At 40.0% G+C, this 21649-nt stretch overlaps 1 protein-coding gene across 2 annotated transcripts in view; it reads right to left on the bottom strand.

Annotated features, from left to right (window-relative positions):
* The window catches only part of PIWIL2 (piwi like RNA-mediated gene silencing 2), an 87028-nt gene that overhangs the window by 24309 nt on the left and 41070 nt on the right, over positions 1-21649 (bottom strand). For both annotated transcript variants that reach the window (XM_024747745.1, XM_024747746.1), the window contains exons 10-19: positions 15420-15608; positions 14773-14857; positions 13984-14073; positions 12309-12449; positions 9734-9847; positions 8318-8506; positions 5920-6021; positions 5265-5381; positions 4594-4682; positions 3362-3467 (exon numbers count right to left, since the gene is read on the bottom strand). In XM_024747745.1, coding sequence (XP_024603513.1) covers positions 3362-3467; positions 4594-4682; positions 5265-5381; positions 5920-6021; positions 8318-8506; positions 9734-9847; positions 12309-12449; positions 13984-14073; positions 14773-14857; positions 15420-15608 — 1222 coding nt within the window. The remainder of the gene's footprint in view (positions 1-3361; positions 3468-4593; positions 4683-5264; positions 5382-5919; positions 6022-8317; positions 8507-9733; positions 9848-12308; positions 12450-13983; positions 14074-14772; positions 14858-15419; positions 15609-21649) is intronic.

The following is a 21649-nucleotide window of genomic DNA, read 5'->3' as shown; positions in this document are numbered from 1 at the left end:
TGCAAAATTCCAATAAACTGTTCTGTCTGCCAAGAGGACAGAGAATGCAGATGGCTCTGGGGGCAGATTCCCTGAGGGGAAGGCCCCGCACACAGTGGCAAATTGGACTGACTCTACAGCTCCAGGAGATTACAAATGGTTCCTGACAGAAACGGACACCTATTCTGGACTGGGTTTTGCGTATCTGCTGGTAGATACAAATTCTCAAAATACTATAAAAGAACTAAAACAGAAGACACTATACCACTCTGGACTGCCAAGTCACATTTCCTCAGACCAAGGAACACACTTTCATCCCCAGAGTAACAGTGTGACAGAAAATTAGAATGAGCAACTGAAACATTTATTGTTTAAAATGAAGGGAATAAAGGTGTGAAGGGCTAGCTTACATGATTTTATGAGTGTGTACTCATATTCAACATGACAGGGGCCAAGGGAATGTCCCCACTAGATAAACTCCTCTCCTTTTCTGGGGCATCTAAAGAACAAGGGGTGGGGAAGGATGCTGCTATGACAATACTTTTTGTTTTCCTCCACATGACGTTAACCCTCTTTTTTACTACCTGATGCAGTGGTTCTCGGACCGGGACTGCAACTTTGGGCGCTAGAAGCTGGGATGAACCATGCATTCATTTGCTAGAGCTGCCGTAACAATGTATCACTAACTGAAGTGTACTGTTCCACCGTGCTGGAGTCTAAAGTTTGAAATCAAAGTGTTGGCAAGGTTGTTTCCTTCTGAGTGCTGTGACAGAGAATCTATCATTCTATGACTCCTGGTGGCCTCATGTGTTCCTTGGCTTGTAGATGGTGCTCTCCCTGTGTCTTCACATTGCCTTTCCTCTATGTGTGTCTGTCTCTGTGTCCAAATCTCCTCTTTTCATAAGAACACAGGCATACTGGATTAGGGCCCACTCTAATGACCTCATCTTAACTTGATTATCGGCCAAGACACTCTTTCCAAAAAAGGTTACATTCACTGGTACTGGGGGGTTAGGACTTCAATATCTTTTTAAGGGGGCACAATTCAACCCGTAACAGTCCCTAAGCAAGAAACTGTAATTAGAGTTCCTAAGGGCCTAATGGGGTGGACTGTGCCTTCACCCCCTCGGGCAAAATTGAGGTTCACAGGACACGCACCTATATTGCCTAGGAGGTGAGACAGCCCACTCGTTCTGACCTATGTAATCCTACCCTATGTGAATGGCAGTGGACTGAGGGGGAGGCAATTGCTAGACTAGTATTGCTGGCAGCATCCTAGACCAGCACAGTGGCTAAACCTAATGTTCCATTTAAAGATGGAAAAGTTTGGGTATAAATACAGAGAAGGAAGAATGGTAGTTGAGAGGATAAAGGAATGAATAAATGGTTGTGCAACGAGGAAAATACAATATTACATTGGTGCCTTAAAAGACACTCAGAGCAAGATGTGACATTGTCTGTTAGCTCAAGTATACCAATGTCTGAAATGGCGAATGAACTGCTGCTTTCAGAACCTGACAAAGTTGAATGGAAGCCTGCCAACTTAAGTGGCATGGCTCTGGGAGATACTTTGGTCCTACAATATAATGATGAACTGAACTAATTATTCATGCCTGCGTGGGTCTCTAGTAATGTGCCACTGCTGACTCTTATATTTCAGGTTATGTCTACTACCGCCCTGCATCATGATGTAGGGTGACCTTGTTGGTAAGATTCAACTATACCATGTATATAAGTCTTATGATAATACCAATATTGATAAGCAAATATATTGGGAAATTGGGTTAAAGCCTCCTCAGGATGTAATATAAATGGAAAAACTACTGGCCTGAGGAAGAACAGGACTAGCTAACCACCAGCTAACTTCTATGCTAAAGAGTTCTGCACAAGTTTATTGTAAGGTACAAACAGTGCCTTATAACAGATGAAGGGGGCAAAGAGTAATTAGTACAGAAATATCAGAACATATGTAATGGCCTTATAGAGCATATCAGTTGTTTCTTTAAGTCCACCTCTACCTCACACTGGCTCCTCCAAAACTCAGGCATATTCACAATGATACTACTACTTGGCTTACAGAATGCAGTGGAAGTGACGCTACATGGCTTTCAAGACTAAGGTATACAAGGCAACACGTTTTCTACCTGGCTCTCTCAATCTCTTGGAATGCTCAAGCTCTGAACCCAGCCACCATGCTGTGAGGAAGCCCAAACCAGCTCATGTGAAAAGACCACATGAAGGGGCCCAAATGGAGCAGAACTGGAGCCCACTGTGCCCTGTCCAACTTCCTGACAGTGAACATCATAACTGCTCACTGCATGTCACTAAGTTTTAGGGTAATTTACTACAGAACCATACATAACCAAACAGTGCTCAAGTAATTTACAACCCAGAGGGAGAGATAAATAAGGATACAAACAACTAATAAAAGGCAGGATGTGATAATCACTACACAGAATGTTAACAGAGGGCCTTGGGAGAGGATCATAAAGAAATAAGTCTAGCTAAGGGATGGAGCAGAGGAGGGGAAATGAGACAGGTTTCACAGAACTAATCTTTGAGCTAGGGCTGAAAAGACATACACAACTTTGCAGGCAAACAATAGCGACAACAAGAAGGTTGGACCTCTACAGGGACAAAAATTTAACTTCTGGTTTACATAATCTCTAATACTGAAACACAGTACCAAACCATTGGAAGGACACTATAGGAAACGTTATTCTAAAATGAAACAAGGTGGAGTTCTAGAGATTGACTTTAATCATGCGAAATCATTAAATTTCTTGCTGTTTAATCTCTATGCAAAGGGCTAACACTGAACCCTAAGAAATGAAAGCCACTTATCAGTGCTTCCTTTGATGTACTGGCCAAGGCAAAACCCAGTACCTTGCTTGCTCACTGTTCCAGACCCAACATCAGCTTAATGACAGCAATTCTCCATGGTTAGCATTCTTTGGAGTTCTAGGGGTGATTTTCAGGGAGGCGCTGGTCTTGAACTTAAATGAAAAGAACCAGCGCCTAATGACAGCCATAGAAAGCTGAGAAAATTAATAAGCTGCTTCAATTACTAAAATTTACCCTGACTTTCCTGATAAGGGCCTGAAGATTATGCATGCAGGCATCAGGCTGACAACCAGGGAAATCGTCATTACTTACCAAATCAAATCAAAGCACTGAGCTCAAAAAAAAAAAAAGCACTGAGCTCTTTAAGCTGCTCTGTACAAGTAGAAGCCTGAAAACAGTGCATCTGAGCTGCCTGTCAGTCTGTTTAGGAAACTCACCTTCGAGTTGGGATCCCTCTCACTAAATCAGACTTCCTCTTAAAGTGATCAGGAAGGCAGGCCTTAAAACCCTGATACTTTAGAACTGCTGTTCTCCTCACCTCATAGAACTTTTTCAAGGAGCCCACCAGGCACAGCTTCAGGCTATCCACAATCTCCTGATGAGGCATCTGGAATACCACTCGTGAATACCATTTTGTGAGGGTGCTGGGGCAGAGGCAAGGAGAGAGAGAGAGAGAGAGAGAGAGAGAGGAAGATGAACACACACTCACAAAGGAAGGCCCACAACTGAATGTCAGCATACACAGGCTTCTCCATGCACCAATCACACAAGTACCCAGCAAACGCATTTATTTTACATGTAAAAACACACAGATGTAGGGAAAAGATACATGTAAGCCAGCTACAGAATATAAAAATACAGGCATGGGCTTCCCCGGTGGCGCAGTGGTTGAGAGTCCGCCTGCCGATGCAGGGGACACCGGTTCGTGCCCTGGTCCGGGAGGGTCCCGCATGCGGCGGAGCGGCTGGGACCGTGGGCCATGGCCGCTGAGCCTGCGCGTCCGGGGCCTGTGCTCCACAACGGGAGAGGCCACAACGGTGAGAGGCCCGCGTACCGCAAAAAATAAATAAATAAATACAGGCATAATTGTGGATATCTGCTACAAAACTGCTTCCAATTGAAAAAATTTAACAACCTAGATATCCACCAACAGAGGACTAGTTAAATAAATAGCGCTACAGCATATAATAAATTCCATGCAGCAGTTAAAAAGAATTGATGGAGATTTATTTGCGTCAATACGGGAAAATGACCAAAATATACAGTTTAAGTACATAAAAGAAGATGAGGAACAGTATACATAGTAATGTGCCACTTGTATGTGTATACCAGCTACCTATATGTTAATATATGCATAAAAGAGTACCTAAAAGTACATACATACTCCAAATCTTTGGTGGTGGTTAATGAAGGCTAGACCATGAGGAATTTTCACTTTCTAAATTTCTGGAGATTTTTGCATGAGCATGCTTTATTTTTACTATCAGGAAAAACAAACAAAACCCCTCATTTCTAGGGGAAAAAACCCACCACCAGCAAGACAGCAAGACACAGACCCCATTCTGAAAGAGGTTACACTGTAGTCAGGGAACAAACTTACACATGTGATAAGAGATTGTACAAATTAATATCATAGGAAGATAGAGAAGGAAGAATTTCAGTATACTTTTACTACAATATTAAATATTCAAAAACTTTTTCTGGCTTTACAGTAAGATTAGGCATTAAAATAAGGTAACCAAACACAATAGAGCCAGGAGTGGTACTTACAGACTGATGCTTGCGACAAAGCCAACCACGGAGCGCATGCTTCTGCTGGGGTTGTGGTAAACATCCACCCCGATCACCATTAATTGTTTCTGGGTTAGAAGACAAAAACAAACCAAAAATCCAAGCAACACATCACCCCATCTTTAATTGTTATCTGAACCCCAAAGCAACATATGAAAATAAGTTCTGGGAAAGGAAGAGAAAGAGTGCAATCAACTTGATATTTTTTAAACACTATGAACAAAGTCAGAGATCGTCAAGACCAGGGACTGGCAAACTTTCTGTGAAGGACTAAGAAGTAAATACCTTAGGCTTTGTGAGCCACACCGTCTCTGGAGGAACTATTCAATTCTGCCATTACGGCACACAAGCAGCCACAGGTAGTACATAAAGGAGTATGGCTACGTTCCAATAAAAACGCATTTAAGGACACTGAAAACTGAATTTCATATAATTTTCATGTGTCTGGAGATATTAGTCTTATTTTTTTCAACCACTTAAAAATGTGAAAACCATTCCAAAGCTTGTGGGCTATACAGAAACAAGCAATGAACCACTCAGACTATAAGCACTGAGAATGAGGAAAATTCTAGGTGGAAAATTAGGAAAACAGCTAGGTAGGACTCTCTGGGATGCTGAATTGAATGAAGACATATCTCAGCATCACTCACCAGAGGAATATCCACTCCCCAGAGCTCACCACCCAATTTACAGTTAATCTGAAGTAAAATTTTCTGGGCCACACTCTGAAGCCTGGTGGGCTGGCCAATGGTTCGGACATTGATGACCTGTAATAGAGGGGAAAGCGGACACTATCAACCTTTCAAACAATGTAAACAATTCTAGAGCAAGTACTACATTTGTTTAAGAAACTCCGGCTGGCAGATAATACACTTGGTACTAACAGTTCTAATTCTAGAGTTTCTGGTCAGGCATGTTGTGTGTGTGTGCCCACACGACACAAATCAGAACCAAAAAACAACCAGCCAACAAAAACTTTCAAAAAGATCTCACGCAGATTAAAAAAAAAATTAACCTCCGTAGGAAAACCAGCTTTCTCCTTTCAAAGGAAAGCCTATACTCTCAGAACCCAGTCATGTGAAACCACCTGGCGACTCACCCATGAACAAGCAAAAGTGCTCATTTGGGAACATGAAAGCAGCATTTTACAAAGAACATCTGCTATTAGCCAGGTTACTGTAACAGGAAAGTTTCACCAGGTGGGTCTACATATGCTGGCTTCTAATAGTTACTTTAGTCCCTCTTTTCCAAGCCTCAAGGGAGGCTAGAGTTTCCCTCTGTGCCTCCTGGCCAGTTTCCACTCACTTGTGAGGGCACGGGAGTCTGCACACAGCACAGCTTTTTAATGGCCCTGTAGAGATCGTCACGTGTGCCCATGATGATGCAAACAACCATCTGTATCTTCCCCTTGAGGAGATAAAGTATATATAAGTCAGGCTTTGGAACTCTGAGCAGACCTTGATAGGGCTCCAGTCGGGGGCAGTTCAAGAGTCTGCAAAGCCACAGGACCTTTAGGGTAAAGAGAGGACTGAACCAAAGATGGTGGACATTCCAACAGAGAAAAAGGTCCTTGAACCTGAGTGAGCATTTGCTGGGTTCCAGGCTTCTTCGCTTAGCTACATAACATGTTACCGTAAGTTACCTAGAGCTGGTCCTGATTACCTGATTAATTTATTAGGACACTTAAGATCCCTGGAAAAGAACCAGGCTTAAAAATATGCAAGGGTTTCTTATTAGTTGATGCTTTCAATACACTATAATGTTTTTTGTCACTCTCTTTAGTAAACTAAGCACCTTATTACATTCATGCCATAGAACTTTAACTAGGAAACATGGGATACAATACCAGAAGAAAGGATTCAGAGCCAAATGCAGAGGAAATGAAGCTACTGCCAAATCCATACGTAGATCTTCCTAACTTTCTGATTAGGAGAGAGAATGATATTGCCAGAAGAATATCTTACATCGGCATCTTCTACCTCTCACTGCTTAAGAGATCTGACATTAAGAACAGAGGATCCTTCAAAATCTCAATAAAGTAAAGTAGCACACAAGTGAAATAAAGCTGCCAACGCTTTATGACAGAAACAGAAATCAACAGTATACAATTCCAAATCAAGATTAATTTTAAATGAAGACTTCTCAGAGGACACATGTTCCAGCAATCAGATCAAAGAACTTCCGAAGTCACGTAGAACATGGGCTGCATGCTGGGAGCCTGTGGGCTGGATCTAGGAAACAGATGTGGTTTTTTAGTCCCTATAATGATTCACAAGTCTTTTTAAAATTAACATTTAAACATAGGTAGGTGTACACATATGCAAATCTAGACTTTTGGCTTCTACTGAAAAATAAACAAACTAAAAATCAATTTGACAATGCTGGGCTGTTATCTGCAGTCATGGGGTTTACTCTCTTTAGTTCCCTAGAGTCCCCTCCTGGCCCACTTCACTCCCATAGACATCTGAGTTTATGACCCTGAAACAGAGAGAATAATAAAACAGAATGCCCTAGAGATGGCAGAGAGACAGCAAGACCAATAGGAGTCAACATTATGAATGACACTCATATCCATGCTACATGAAGACTGTTGGCAATGCACTCTCATACACAGAAGAGGCCAAGTCGTGAGATGGGGGAGCTGAGGTGCTCGGCTGGGTTTTTCTTTTGAAAGCAGGGCAGAATTTATCAATGATCAGGCCCGGGGGAGGCCATGGCAGAGTAAGAAGGCATGGGAAGTCAGGAGGAAAATACAAAGAAAGAGAGAGCATGAGTGTGCCGCTACAGATGACACACCCAGAGCGCTGGACGAACAGAGAAAAAAGTCATGACTGACTAGTACTCTAGTCAATACTAGAATAGCAATTCTAGTATTGGTCTCACAAGAACTGACTCTTCAATTCAAGGACTAGTTATTTCCAAAAACTTTTGGTCTGCTTTTTTTCCCTCCTTAATCTTCTTCCTCTGTTTTATGTACGAACAGATAAGAACTGCAGGCCTGAACTACTGAGTTGTGAACACTATGACCTGCTCAGCTCCAGTAGTCCCCGTTCGGCTATCTGGACCAAGCTGATGGGCCCACTGCCAAGTTCATCACTGGAGCAATGTGAATCTTGAGTCAAACCAGACTGTGACAGCTCAGTACTGAATCGTGCAAGATGGCACCTGGCCCAGGAAATTGCTTTCTGAGCACAACATGTTCTATATAGATAAAAAATTGAAGTTAAGTCAGCTATTATCTCAGCCAATTACGTGAGGAACAGAACGCTGTAGTGAGTGAGAGTGCCAACAAAGGAGGAGAGAAGCGAAACCAACCAAAGGGCATAACGACTACTTTGTTAATTCAGTATTTCACGTGCACATGAGTAAGATACAGATTCCTGGACATCATCAACAGCAGATCAATAACCAAGATAATTTAAAATCAAGTATTCAAGGGCTTCCCTGGTGGCGCAGTGGTTGACAGCCCGCCTGCCGATGCAGGAGACATGGGTTCGTGCCCCGGTCTGGGAGGGTCCCACGTGCTGCGGAGCGGCTGGGCCCGTGAGCCATGGCCGCTGAGCCTGCGCGTCCGGAGCCTGTGCTCCACAACGGGAGAGGCCACAACGGTGAAAGGCCCGCGGACGGCAAAAAAAAAAAAAAATCAAGTATTCAACTATTTCAGAATGGACATCCTGAAAATTTACTCAAATTAATTTATTACCTCAACTCCCAGCATGGATTGAATGGTTCTGACATAGGTCTCTATGCGATCATCCTTCAGTTCCACCCAGGCTGGCGGGCTCATGCGCATGCCAACGGGGCCAGCTACCTTCTCTAACATGTTCACCAGTTCTCGGGCTTGATCCATTGCTCTCTTTGGGTAAAACAGCGCCCAGAAATGCATGGGGACCTAGGAGCAACAACAAGCTATTTTTAGTACTTCCCACAACTTCCCCAACACCCCAACTTCATATCAGGAGATGTTTATTCTAAAGAACAAATTGCTTTTCACTCTCTCTGCTTGAGTCCTGTCTTATCTAATGCTGATTACTAATGCAGATGTGTGTGATAAGTAGATTATGGCACAGTCTCACAATGGAATACTACACAGCAATGAGAATCGAAGATCTGTAACTATACCTAACAGTATGGAGAAACTTACCAAACAAGGCTGAAGAAATGAAGCCAGACATGACAGAATATATACAGTATGGTTTCATGTATAGATTAAGTACAAACACAGCTGAAAAAAATCAATGCTGTTAGAGGTCAGAATAGTGGTCATTCTTGGGTTGGGTAAGGGTGCCAGGTAGGTAGTAATTAGGAGCATGGGGGTGGGGCTTCTGAGGCACTGGTAAAGTTCTGTTTCTTAACCCTCAGTGTTGATTACACAGGTTTATTTAACTTGTGAAAATTCATCAAGTTATATACATAAATGTACTTTTTCTTTAAATATATTTCAAAAAAAACGTTTTAGAAACAAATGTGTGTACTTTATGCACGGCCACAGAGACCAGGTGAGCCAAAAACATTTAAAAATAATTATATACCGGGCTTCCCTGGTGGCGCAGTGGTTGAGAGTCCGCCTGCCGATGCAGGGTACGCGGGTTCGTGCCCCGGTCCAGGAGGATCCCACATGCCATGGAGCGGCTAGGCCCGTGGGCCATGGCCGCTGATACTGCATGTCCGGAGCCTGTGCTCCGCAACGGGAGAGGCCATGGCAGTGAGAGGCCCGCATACCACAAAGAAAAAAATATATATATACCATTTTGTTCTTTGGTTGCCTTGGTGGGAAACTGTTTTAATTTTATTTCTTTCATGGAAACTATAGGGAAAAAGAGGAAGGAAAGAGAAAAGAAGAAGGAAGAACAAAGAGAGAGTGGGTAATAGGCTGGCACTGAATGAATTACCACGGCAGTTTATTTCCTTGTCCTAAGTCTGTGGTCAAGCAAAGGGCTTCCCTCTACCAACGCATCAACTCGCTCTTGTTCAAAGGACCTCTGTTTTGTAAATAATTCAGGATGGGAATTCAGTTGGTACTTCCTCTCAAAAACAGGACACTAAATAATTCCTGCTTCCTAATTTCCACACTTCTAGGAATACTGGAACTCTCTTTACCACCTCACAAGTCACTTACAGTTAAGATGGAAAGGTCTCTGGTTACTTCCTTAATCCAGTTTAGTTCCTGAGATGTGATAAATGACATATTCCTTAAGTTAATTCTTTCCATTGGCAGAACACGTCCTTCAATCTAAACAGAAAATAAAGTGCCTATGACATGAACCATCTGTAAACACGATTTAGGAAAACGCTGATACTGTTCTGGGGCCTGGTCAACTCTACCATATAGACCTGTCCCTGTCATAACTTCTGAAAATGGTAGAAAAATGCAACTGTTAGCAGTAAGAGTCCACGTCAATACAACTCTGGACACACATACAGGTGAATTTTGATAGGCGCTGCTCTTTAATTACTGAAGCTTCCAACATGGTCCACAAGAAAGGAATCAGAAAACACTGTCTCTTTAGAACCAGGGAATTCATGTAAAATGCCTATAAATACAAGGCGAACAGGAAAATAATCTTTAAGAATATTTTAAGGGAAAAATTTAAGTAGAAAATTAGAGAATATTTCTTAATGAGGCTGAACATAAACTACTATTATACTTTATACAAAAGAAAAGCAGGAATAAAAGCATAAATATAGTGAAGGACCAAATTAAAGTTAATAATAATGAATCAATCAGATCTAAATATCCAAAAGTAAGACGATAACTAAGTTGATGACATATCAATATGATGGATATTTGCAATTATTAAAATAACTTTCTAAGTGCATTTAATATAATCCTGTTTCTGCAAAAAATAAATAGTAATGTATGCATTATAAAAACTGAACGAGTCCACACTTAGTAATGAGTATCTCTGGGGGAATATGTAATTATGTAGGATTTTTACTTTTTATGAGCTCTACTCCTTGCTTTCTTAAAAATGTAACAAAATACTTATTTTACCTATAATCAAAAAAATTTTAATGATTTTCTTAATATTATAAAAGTTTAACACAAAGAATAACAATACCTGTATTAGCAAGAATGTTCACCTTTGCTTATGAAAGTAAAAAACTGAACCTTTCTACAAGGCAGTTGGTAATATGTAATAAAAAGTACTAAAAACATAAATGTCCTCTGACCTAACAATTACACTTCCATAAATCTGACTATGAAAATAAACATCATGTGCAAAGATTTAGTTACAAGGACGTTCACAGATCCACTATTTATAACAGGAAAATACTAAATTCAATTTGAATGTAAAAGAATAGGAAATTATTATAAAATGAGTATCTGTTAGCCATTAAAATATTTAGAAAAATATTAAATGACATGGAAAAAAATTCTAAATAAACTGAGTAAAAAAAAAAAAAGAAAAGGAAACCATCTGAAAACATGCTACATGTGATTGTGTGCATACACATACACACAGACAAAAAACACTGAAGGATATATACCAAAATGTTAGCAGTGTTTATTCTGATGCAGCATGATTATGGATAAACTTTTCTCTTCTCTGGCTTAAGTTTTCTGCCTCTTCAAATAATATTTAATAACATGAACACATGTTCAAGATATAATAATAAATGAAAAAGAAGATGCAAAACCATATACAGTTATAAGCACAATTTTTTAAGAAAAGATTCATCCTCACAGAAAAAAAGTTTAGGGAAACAAAATATATCGAAAATAATATTATCTTTTATGTGTCTAAAATAAATCACTAAGGTATTATCTTTGGGTGATGAAACTACTGATGTTTTTATTTCCTTCTTTACATTTTCTACACAGTACCCACATTTTCTTTATTGACTTTCCATTACTTTTATTTTAAAAAAAAAAAAAAAAAAAAAAGAAACAGTTTTTAACAAGGAGTCAATTCAGAGTGCAAGAGAACTAGAGAAAAGATAAAATTATTTTGGTATAATCCAGAAAGAAAATTAAAAGTAATTAAAGCTAATATTTACTGAGCACTTGCTAGTGTCAGATAGTATGCTGAAGATTTTACCATTTAATTCCTTTAACTCAATCATTATCTTTATTTCACAGATAAAGAAAATAAGAGATACTAAGCAATTTGTTCCAAGTAACTAAGATGGCAAGTGGTAGAACTGAGATTCAAAGCCAAGGACTTCACCACCACCTCATGCAGCCTCTGCGCTATGGCTCACGCTGCACAAAATACAACAGAATGGACTCAGGCAAATTGCAGGCAGAAAGGGCCATGCGAAAATTAAAATGTTCAAGTCTGAGACTTTATGCCTACGGAAAGAATGAGAGTAGTATATTCAAAGAAACACAAGTTAATTACTGGGAAAGATAAAGAAAAACGTAGGGGGAAAAATGGAAAAAGACACAGAGAACTTTAAGAATAATTTGGTTTGGAAAACTAAAAATGAGGTAAATTTTAAGTCAATATTCCTTTTGCTCGACTGGAAATTAACAGCTCAGATCCTGGGAAATACAAAAGAAAATCTGTAAGAGATACTAGCAAATTAAGTCAAGGAAATTCAAGTATTATGACTAGGACCAAAAAAAAAGTGTAATTATAAAGCAAAAACTGCAAAATAAAGACAAGATAGGAAGTTATCACCTAGTCTCACAAAGCTCTAAAATCTTTGGTTAATGCTGTTTCCTACCATCGTATTTTCTGGTTTACCTTATGTACATCCTTCTGCAGACAGAGTCCCCAACGTGTCAGTTCACTGTTGGCCGTCTCATTTTTTGAAATTCTCTGTAGCAAGCATTTCAAAGCATTATGGTGCTGTTTGGGGCTCAGGTTGATCTGCTGGGTCAAATCCTAAATAGAATCAAAATGGAGATACTAAGTTATTACCTTCTCCAGTATGAGGTTAAATAAACCCTAATGTATAACAAATTTCCATAGAAAACCTCCTTCCCATTGAAATCTATAGAAATTTTAAAATATCTCCAAGGACTTTAATAAATATCTCATGAATGTGAATGAAGTATGAGGTTAAAAGGTTAACCACTGGGGTTTTTTTATTGAAATATAGTTGGTTTATAATGTGTTAATTTCTGCTGTACGGCAAAGTGATTCAGTTATACATATACATACATACTTAAAAGTAAGTATTTAAAATTGTCACAGTTTTTTTTCCTGCATCAGCAGGCGGACTCTCAACCACTGCGCCACCAGGGAACCCCCATGACATCTAAATCTTATTCTTTTTCTCAAAGCCATGTAAGGGGGCTTGATTACATCTATTTAATATCTGGGTGTGGGGGGGAATGCCCTATGCCAGGCATGCAGGCCAACATAATGGAATGGAAAAACACATCCAGTCTTATACTTTATGTCACATGATACTAGCCACTTAATGTCACCGTAAGACACTTGTTAGGTCCAGTGTGTGGCCCATAATAGGTGTTTTCTAAATATTTATTCTTGAATGAATATCCAATAGGTGTGTATGAAGATTCTGAATCAAGTAAGTGAGTTCTTTCTTCATTCTTCTGGGACTAATGAACTGTGCAGCTGTTGCTCCCTGTGTGGCAGTCATTAGGGCATTGAGTCTATGGAGCTATACAGGTAGCCCCATAGATCATAAAATCATTACGTTACTGAGAGTTGTAAGGAAGGAGCCTTGACCTACATACTAAAAGCAGAAGTATCAGAAGGTAAACATGAAAGACATCTCTTACAGAAATTCATTTTAGCTCTTTATGATGTTACTAAAAACAATACGTGGCATCTGAGACAGGGCCGGGGTTCCAAAACTAGGACAGACAAGGACTGAGAGAGAGGGAGCAGAGCAGTGTGCGGGTGGAAAGCCCCAAGCAGACAGTGTGGAGGTGAAGCCCTTGGGGTCTAGACCCACACTGCTGCAGACATCTCTGCCTCCCAGCTATTTCCTACAAGACTGTGCCCAACATGAGACTTCCAGGACACCCCGAGTCCCACAGTGTAAACTTCTATCCTTTAATTTCATTCTCTCACTTGTTGACTTTTTGCTAAATTATCTCCTCCTCCCTTCAAATAAACTGAAGGCTTACAGAAATGTTAAAAAAAATTCAGTGCTCTCAAAGAACCTCATTTATGGTCATATGACCAGCTTACAGTCATCCATCTGATTGGCGAGGGTGATGCCAGAACCATTTGTTTCCTTTTACTTTATAATCCAGTCGTTCTACTATTGTAACAACATTCCAAAGAAAGTTCTGATTGGCTTTTTCACAGTGTGTGGGAAGGGACACAGATTATGCTTTATATAGAGGAAAAATGAACCTGCCCAGGTGACGTGCAAACCTGGCCCAGTCCTAGCTATATCTGCTATCAAAAAGGTCTTCGGTTCAAAGCAGGCACTTCTCACCTTCATGGCTCTAAAGTCCTTCTTCATCTTCTCAGGGATTCCAGTCATGAAGGAAAGCTCAGGCAGCAGCAGGATTTCGCCTTTTAGCAGCTTTGAGGAGAGAACAGAGGGAAAGCAAGGCAGTAAAAGAGAATCTTCTTCCCCTGACCAGTACAAGAGCTCCCAGGCCCAGAGCTGGTCTTGCAGGTGTATCAGGCACACTAAGGAACACAAAACCCCAGAGAAGAGGGCAGGAAACACTACAAGTGTTTTACCCTTTTCTCCCTCAAGTCACGATAGCCTGTTGTATTAGGTAAAGAGAAAAATATTCCAATTGTCAAAAGGAGAGAAAAAACTAGAAAAACTACAAGGTTTGTTCCGCTTCAGCCTCCAGATAAGCTGAGACAATACCTCCTATCAAGCTGGTGCCTCTGTCTCATCTTAACCTACTGATCTTCAGTCTCTACTCTGAAGACAGAGGAGTCAGGTACCAAGGCACTTTTCCCTGGCTCCCAGTTCTATTAAAATGCCTGTAACTTCCCTAACGGACCCAGTGTTTTCATCTTCTTTAGCACTAAACTCTCCTTATTCCTTAACCTAACTCGCTCTATGGATGTTTAGTTCCTCACTAAGGAGACTGCAAAAGCAACTCTGGCTAGAGGAGACAGACAAAACCCTACACAGCTTTCCCCAACCACACTGTAATCATAGCTCCACTGTAATCATAGGTCCCATGGCTCCCAGGGCTGATGGGTGGAGAACTTAGATGGAAGCATAGGCCTGACACCCTGAACTCCACCTCCAACTCACCATCCCTTGGTTATTCTGTCGCTCACTGGGCCTGTGGATCAGCAGTGGCTGGTCCTTTTCCTTTATTGTGATCCCATAGTTTTTGCTAGAGCCAAACAGAGGCAGGGGAAAAATTCAGAAGCAGCATCACCACTCTTATGGCATCACAGTCAAAGTGTTCACCAGGACTGAGGTGCGTCACTGAAGTTCACGCATCAGAAACTCACCATAGCATACGCATAACTGGAAAAAGCAGGCTCAAGTTAACACTGCAATTAAATAGAGGGGAAATAGGATAACAGTCCAGGAAAGAATTCGTTTAAAAACTGTATCAGGTTCAAGGACCTAGGTAACTAGAAAGGCAAAATGATAGTCAAATGATTAATGACTTGAATTTAATCTCTCCAAACAGACTTGTAACCAAAACAGCAAAGGAAACACAATTCGAAGCCCTGAGGTTAACTTACGAAATAACTTCCAAAAAGTACTGAAAGAAATAAAACTGTAAGGGTAGCAAATTCAGGTCAAATCCCACAAATGAGCTCATCAATCTGGTGTGCATGACCAATCCAATTATTTTTGAAGTGTCCTGCTGTGTGCCACTCCTCCTACAGAACAGGAGACTACGGCCCCAACCCGCAGGCCCAAGCGCAGCCTCTTCCCTCTACCTGTAGTATTCCAAGAATGTAATCTCCTTCCCATCAGACATCGTGAAGCTATCTTTTGGAGTCTTATTCCAATCCACATCATCAACACGATAGGTACGATTGTTGTATCGGGTTATGACAATACTGCCAACCAGAAGCTTAGTGCACTCGTCCTGGAAGTCTTCTTTGTGCTCTTGGTACATGGCATGCCTTTGGAAAGAGACAAAAGACCTTTGGATCATATGCAGTATACACAGAGCAGCATGAAAGGCACAGGGGATGCAAATAAGTACTTTAGAGTTACAGTTGCAACTATATAGCACCAAAAGTTTCCAGCTGTCTCTTTTAAGAGATAGGACCCTCATCTCTTTCCTTTTTAACATTACCCAAAAAAGTGAAAGGATAGGGCTTCCCTGGTGGCGCAGTGGTTGAGAGTCCGCCTGCCAATGCAGGGGACACGGGTTCGTGCCCCGGTCCGGGAAGATCCCACATGCCGCGGAGCGGCTGGGTCCGTGAGCCATGGCCGCTGAGCCTGCACGTCCAGAGCCTGTGCTCCGCAACGGGAGAGGCCACAACAGTGAGAGGCCCGTGTACCGCAAAAAAAAAAAAAAAGTGAAAGGATAAAAATGAAATTAAAAACAGCAACTATAAATTGACAAAATTCACTGCATTCCTTAAAATAAGGTACACTAATCATCAAAATAATTTGTATCATTATTAGGAGATAGTCTACAGAAGAACAATAAAACATTCTTTAAACTATATTTGTCCTTTCTAGCTGAAGGAAGAAATTACAACTACCTATCAGAAGACACCACTGGTGAAGATGCTAAATATGAAGAGATGAAAAGACTCACCACAGACAAATGTACTCTCGAGCCAACCTCTATAACAGTGCCATGAACAAGGTAACAACAGAAACTCACAGAAAGCATGTCTGAGCATGCACAGGGAGTCAAGGAAAGTTTACAGAGGCAGGTGATACTTGAAGGAGCAACCTGCCAGGCAGAGATGCCACGGCTGCTGGTAAGTAACACTCTAGGCAGAAGCATAGGTATGCAGGGGACAATCAGGGATCTGGGACTGGGGCGAGCAAGGAGGTGAAAAAGGGTCAGAAGACGGTCAGTGTAGGCTGAAGACAGACAGGGACCAGATATGAATTCCTTTGTGGGTCAGAGCATGGACTCTTCTATGGGCCAGTGTCAACTATGGTACATTCCTCAGGAACACTGGTCCCTTGAGAGGTCCTGAGGGGGGTGAAAAAGGTTCTACAATCAAAAAAGTTGAGTCCATTCTGCATAATATAACCCCTTCTTAGAGGTTCACAACATACATTACCACATCAGGCTGATAAAAAAGAGAAACATATTTAGTTTCATTTACCTACAAATTTATTGAACCACAGACTCTTCCTTCCCTCTTCCCTCACTGAACACCTATTACCATTGTAGGCAATTAGTATCCTGCAGAACTTGCTGCGGTAAGTGATGAAAAACCATCAGAAACTTGAAACAGTTCAACACCGACTACAGACCCTGGAGCCAAAGCCTGGGTTCAAATCTTGGCTCTGCCACTTAGCAGCACGTGAGACCCTGAGCAAGTTACTTAACCTCCTTGTGCCTCAGTGTCCTTGTGTGAAAGTGCAGTCAGAAAAAACCACCTAACAGTGTTGCTGAGAGAACTCCATGACTTTATACATATAAAGCACTTAGAACATAAAGTTGTTTTGAAATAAGGTTAGAGATTTTATCTCAGATAGTTTCATGAACTATTGCTTCCTATTTGCACAGTTTTAGTCATCAATACATTTTATGCTTGTCTAACTCACTATTGTCTATTAAATGCATGCAACATTGTAGAAAAATTAATTAAAAGTATTTTAAATCAAAACCTTCAACTATGTTAATGGTTCCACAATACTATTTCACTAAGTGGAGGGTACATTAATTCACTGGTTTTACTTTTTAAATAATAGTTCTATTGTTTCACTCAACAAATAATTCTGGATGAACATCTTTTATAAAGATTCTTCTATACTTAAAATTGCTTCTTTGAGACAGATTTCCCATAAGTGAAATCACTAGATTAAAAGGTTAGAACTGGACTTCCCTGGTGGCGCAGTGGTTAAGAATCCACACGGGTTTGAGCCCTGGTCTGGGAAGATCCCACATTACACGGAGCAACTAAGCCCATGCGTCACAACGACTGAGCCTGTGCTCTAGAGCCCACAAGCCACAAATACTGAGCCTGCGTGCCACAACTACTGAAGCCCGAGCACCTAGAGCCCGTGCTCCGCAACAAGAGAAGCCACTGCAATGAGAAGCCTGCACACCGCAACGAAGAGTAGCCCCCACTCACCGCACCAGAGATAGTCCGCACACAGAAACAAAGACCCAACATAGCCAAAAATAAATAAATAAATTTTTTAAAAAAATAAATAAATATAAGATTAGAACTTTAAGATTCTTGTAATGAAAGCCTAATGGCATTAAAAATTATCTCTTTAAAAATTTTTCTTACTTTCAAATAATTATAAAATCAAAGGAAGTTGTAAAATTCGTACAGAGAACTTCATGTGTGGAATTGGCACTGGTTATATCATTAACTGGACTGTAGACCTTATTCCGTCTTCACCATTTCTTGCACACATTGACGTGTGTGTGTGTGTGTGTGTGTGTGTGTGTGTGTGTGGTTCTATGCAATTTTATCTCATTTATAGGTTTGTGTAGCTACCATCACAGTCACAGAACTGTTCCATATCATCATAAAGGGAACTATCTCGTGCTATCCCATCACGGTCACACTCCTTCCCCTTCCCTGTGCCCCAGAAGCCACAGATCTGTTTTCTACTATAGTTCTGTCATTTTGAGAATGCCATATAAATGGAACTTTATTATGCAACCTTTTGAGACGGACATTTTCCACTAAGCGTAACGCCCAAGGATCCATCCAGGTTGTTGTATCAATAGCGCATTTCTTTTTAATGCTGAGTAGTATTCCACTGTATGGAGGTACTAGAGTTTAACCATTAACCTGCTGAAGGCCATTTTGGTTGTTTCCACTTTTTTGCTATTACAAATAAAAGCTGCTATGAACATCTATCTGTGTATCAGTTTTTGTGTGAACTTAAATTTTCATTTTTCTGGGAAAAGTGCCCCAAGTGTGTGACTGTGGGGTCGTATGGTTCAGTGCATGCTTAGTTTTATAAGTATATGCTTAGCTTTATAAGAAACTGCCAAAAAATTCTCTGGCATAGCTGAACCATTTTACATTCCCACACACAAGTAAGTGAGGGACAGTTTCTCTACATCCTTACCAGCATTTGGTATTTTCACTAGTTTTTATTTTAGTTACTCTAATAGATGTATACTGGTATCTCACTGTAGTTATAATTTGCATTTCCCTAATGGCTAATGATGTTGAACACCTTTCCATGTACCTATTTACCTTACAAATCAGCTCTTTGGTAAAATGTCAGTTCATATCTTTTGCCCAATTTTTAATGGATCATTGTTTTTCTTTAATCTTTACTATGGTTTTGCTTTAAAAGTGTTACATGTTGCTTATAAAAGTGTTACTATAAAAAACAGAAACTGAACATGGTTTGTAATCCATTCGTGAGAGACCCACTTTCCCTCAGCTTTTCTTAAATTTGTGAATACTAATAATTTCCCCCCGAAGTGTATAATCATATCAGATACAGTATTTTGCAACTTGATTTTTAACTTAATATAGTTTAGATAGTCTTCCATGTAAATACAAATACATAAGGTTCTTAAAACAAAGGACTACTTTTAAACAAATTGTTTTAGATCTCAAAGAACTGACATTTGCCAGTTTTGGTTTTGATTTATGAAGAGAATCTGGTACAGGAAGAACCTATGGATAGACCAATATAATAATGATCATAAGAAATTTAAAATTTAGGTGTAATAATGACATTATGGTTATGTTTTAAAGAGAGAGTCGATTTAGGAGATAAATGCTGAAATATCTGTGAAAGAAATAAGATGTCCAGGACTTGCTTCAAAATAATTAAGTTTAGTGGGAAAAAGTGGTAGAAGATCACATGAAACAGGCTGCTCATGAATTAATAATTATTGAATGTATAAAATAGGAATGAGGGGATTTATTATCCTATTCTCTCTATTTCTGAAAATGTTTAAAATTTTTCATAACTAAAGTCTTTTTTTTTTTTTTTTTTTTTCATTAATTGCGGAGCACTGGCTCCGGACGCGCAGGCTCAGCGGCCATGGCTCACGGGCCCAGCTGCTCCATGGCATGTGGGATCTTCCCGGACCGGGGCACGAACCCGTGTCCCCTGCATTGGCAGGCAGACTCTCAACCACTGCGCCACCAGTGAAGCCCTAAAGTCTTTTAAACATAAAAAATATGAAGCAAAAAGAAACAAAAACAAAAAAATAAATTAAAAATATATAATAATAATTTAAATACAAACACTGGAAAGAGGGAAAAATAAACTCAACACTAAGTTTTCTAATTCTAGAAAAGAAAAAAGCATCTATAAAATAAAAAATATTTTAACAGTAATTCTTTTTTTTTTTTTTTTTTTTTTTCAGTACGCGGGCCTCTCACTTTTGTGGCTGCACAGGCTCCGGATGCACAGGCTCAACGGCCATGGCTCACGGGCCCAGCCGCTCCGCGGCACGTGGGATCTTCCCGGACCGGGGCACGAACCCGTGTCCCCTGCATCGGCAGGCGGACTCCCAACCACTGCGCCACCAGGGAAGCCCGAGTAATTCTTATTTTTAATGATATTAAAAAGACTACTGAATTTATGAAAGGACAATAATTTGAAAGCAGTAGAGATTGCTTTAATGAAAAATAAAGCGGGGCTTCCCTGGTGGTGCAGTGGTTAAGAAATCACCTGCCAATGCAGTGGACCCAGGTTCGAGTCCTGGTCCAGGAAGATCCCACATGCCACGGAGCAACTAAGCCCGTGCGCCACAACTACTGAGCCTGTATGCCACAACTACTGAAGCCCGCATGCCTAGAGCTTGTGCTCCACAACAAGAGAAGCCACCACAATGAAAAGCCTGTGCACTGCAACGAAGAGTAGCCCCTGCTCGACGCAACTAGAGAAAGCCCACACACAGCAACGAAGACCCAACGCAGCCAAAATAAATAAATAAATTTATAAAAGAATAAAGCAAGAGTGCCAACCATTAGAAATTTTAGCATAGGTAACAGAGGCAGCAAATCTTGACCTAGAAAATCAAATTTATGAATTAAAAGTTGGTCTTAAGAAGTTGTTTTAAGCAACCTAAATGTCCATCAACAGATAAATGGATAAAGAAGATGTGGTACATATATACAATGGAATATTACTCAGCCATTAAAAAGAATGAAATAATGCCATTTATAGCAACATGTATGGACCTGAAGATTATCATACTTAAGTGAAGTCCGACAGAAAGACAAATGTAAGATACTGCTTATATGTAGAATCTAAAAACAACTGATACAAATGAACTGATTTACAAAACAGAATCAGACTCACAGACTTAGAGAACAAATTTATGGCTACCAGGGTGGAGGGTTGTGAGGAAGGAACAGATTGGGAGTTTGGGATTGACATGTACACCCTGCTATATTTAAAATAAAATGCCTTTCCATGAAAAAAGAAAGAAATTGTTTTAGCACTCTGAGGAAATAAAGAGATGAGTATGATAAAATGAAGGATATCCAGACACAGAAGACAAGTCCAAGGGATAAAAGATAAATACAAAATAATTTACAGAAGGGAAACGAAGAAAAATTTTTAAAAGCTGAAGAAAGAGTTGGGTCCAGTTGAAAGAGCTCAAAAAATGGCTGGCAAATTAATGTAAAGGAACCTGAATCTGAAAGTTCTGAAAAAATTTACATTTCAAATATAAAAAGGGGTAATAAGTAAGGGGTTTCTTTTGTGGGTTGTGATGAAAATGTTCTAGAATAAGATAGTAACCTTATTTAGCTTTCACCATTTTTTAAATACAGTGATTTGTGTATATACTAAAAACCAGTGAATTTTAAAGGTGACTAATTTTATGGCATGTTAATTATACCTCAATAACAAAAAATGAAATTAAAAAAGGACCTCTCATTACAGCAGTATGAAGATGTCAGCAATTCCTTTCTACAAAAATCAAGTATAAAACTAGACAAAATTGTCAAAAACAACCATTTTAACACACTGGAAATCAACCAAAGGCAGACAACAAATTGAGAAGCATTTTTTTATTTTAAACAAC

Source organism: Neophocaena asiaeorientalis, unplaced genomic scaffold (assembly GCF_003031525.2).
Source record: "Neophocaena asiaeorientalis asiaeorientalis breed wild unplaced genomic scaffold, Neophocaena_asiaeorientalis_V1.1 scaffold429, whole genome shotgun sequence".
In the NCBI taxonomy this organism is placed as follows: Eukaryota; Metazoa; Chordata; class Mammalia; order Artiodactyla; family Phocoenidae; genus Neophocaena; species Neophocaena asiaeorientalis.
Note: the sequence above shows the minus strand (reverse complement) of the source record. Positions and strands in the feature narration are given on the sequence as shown.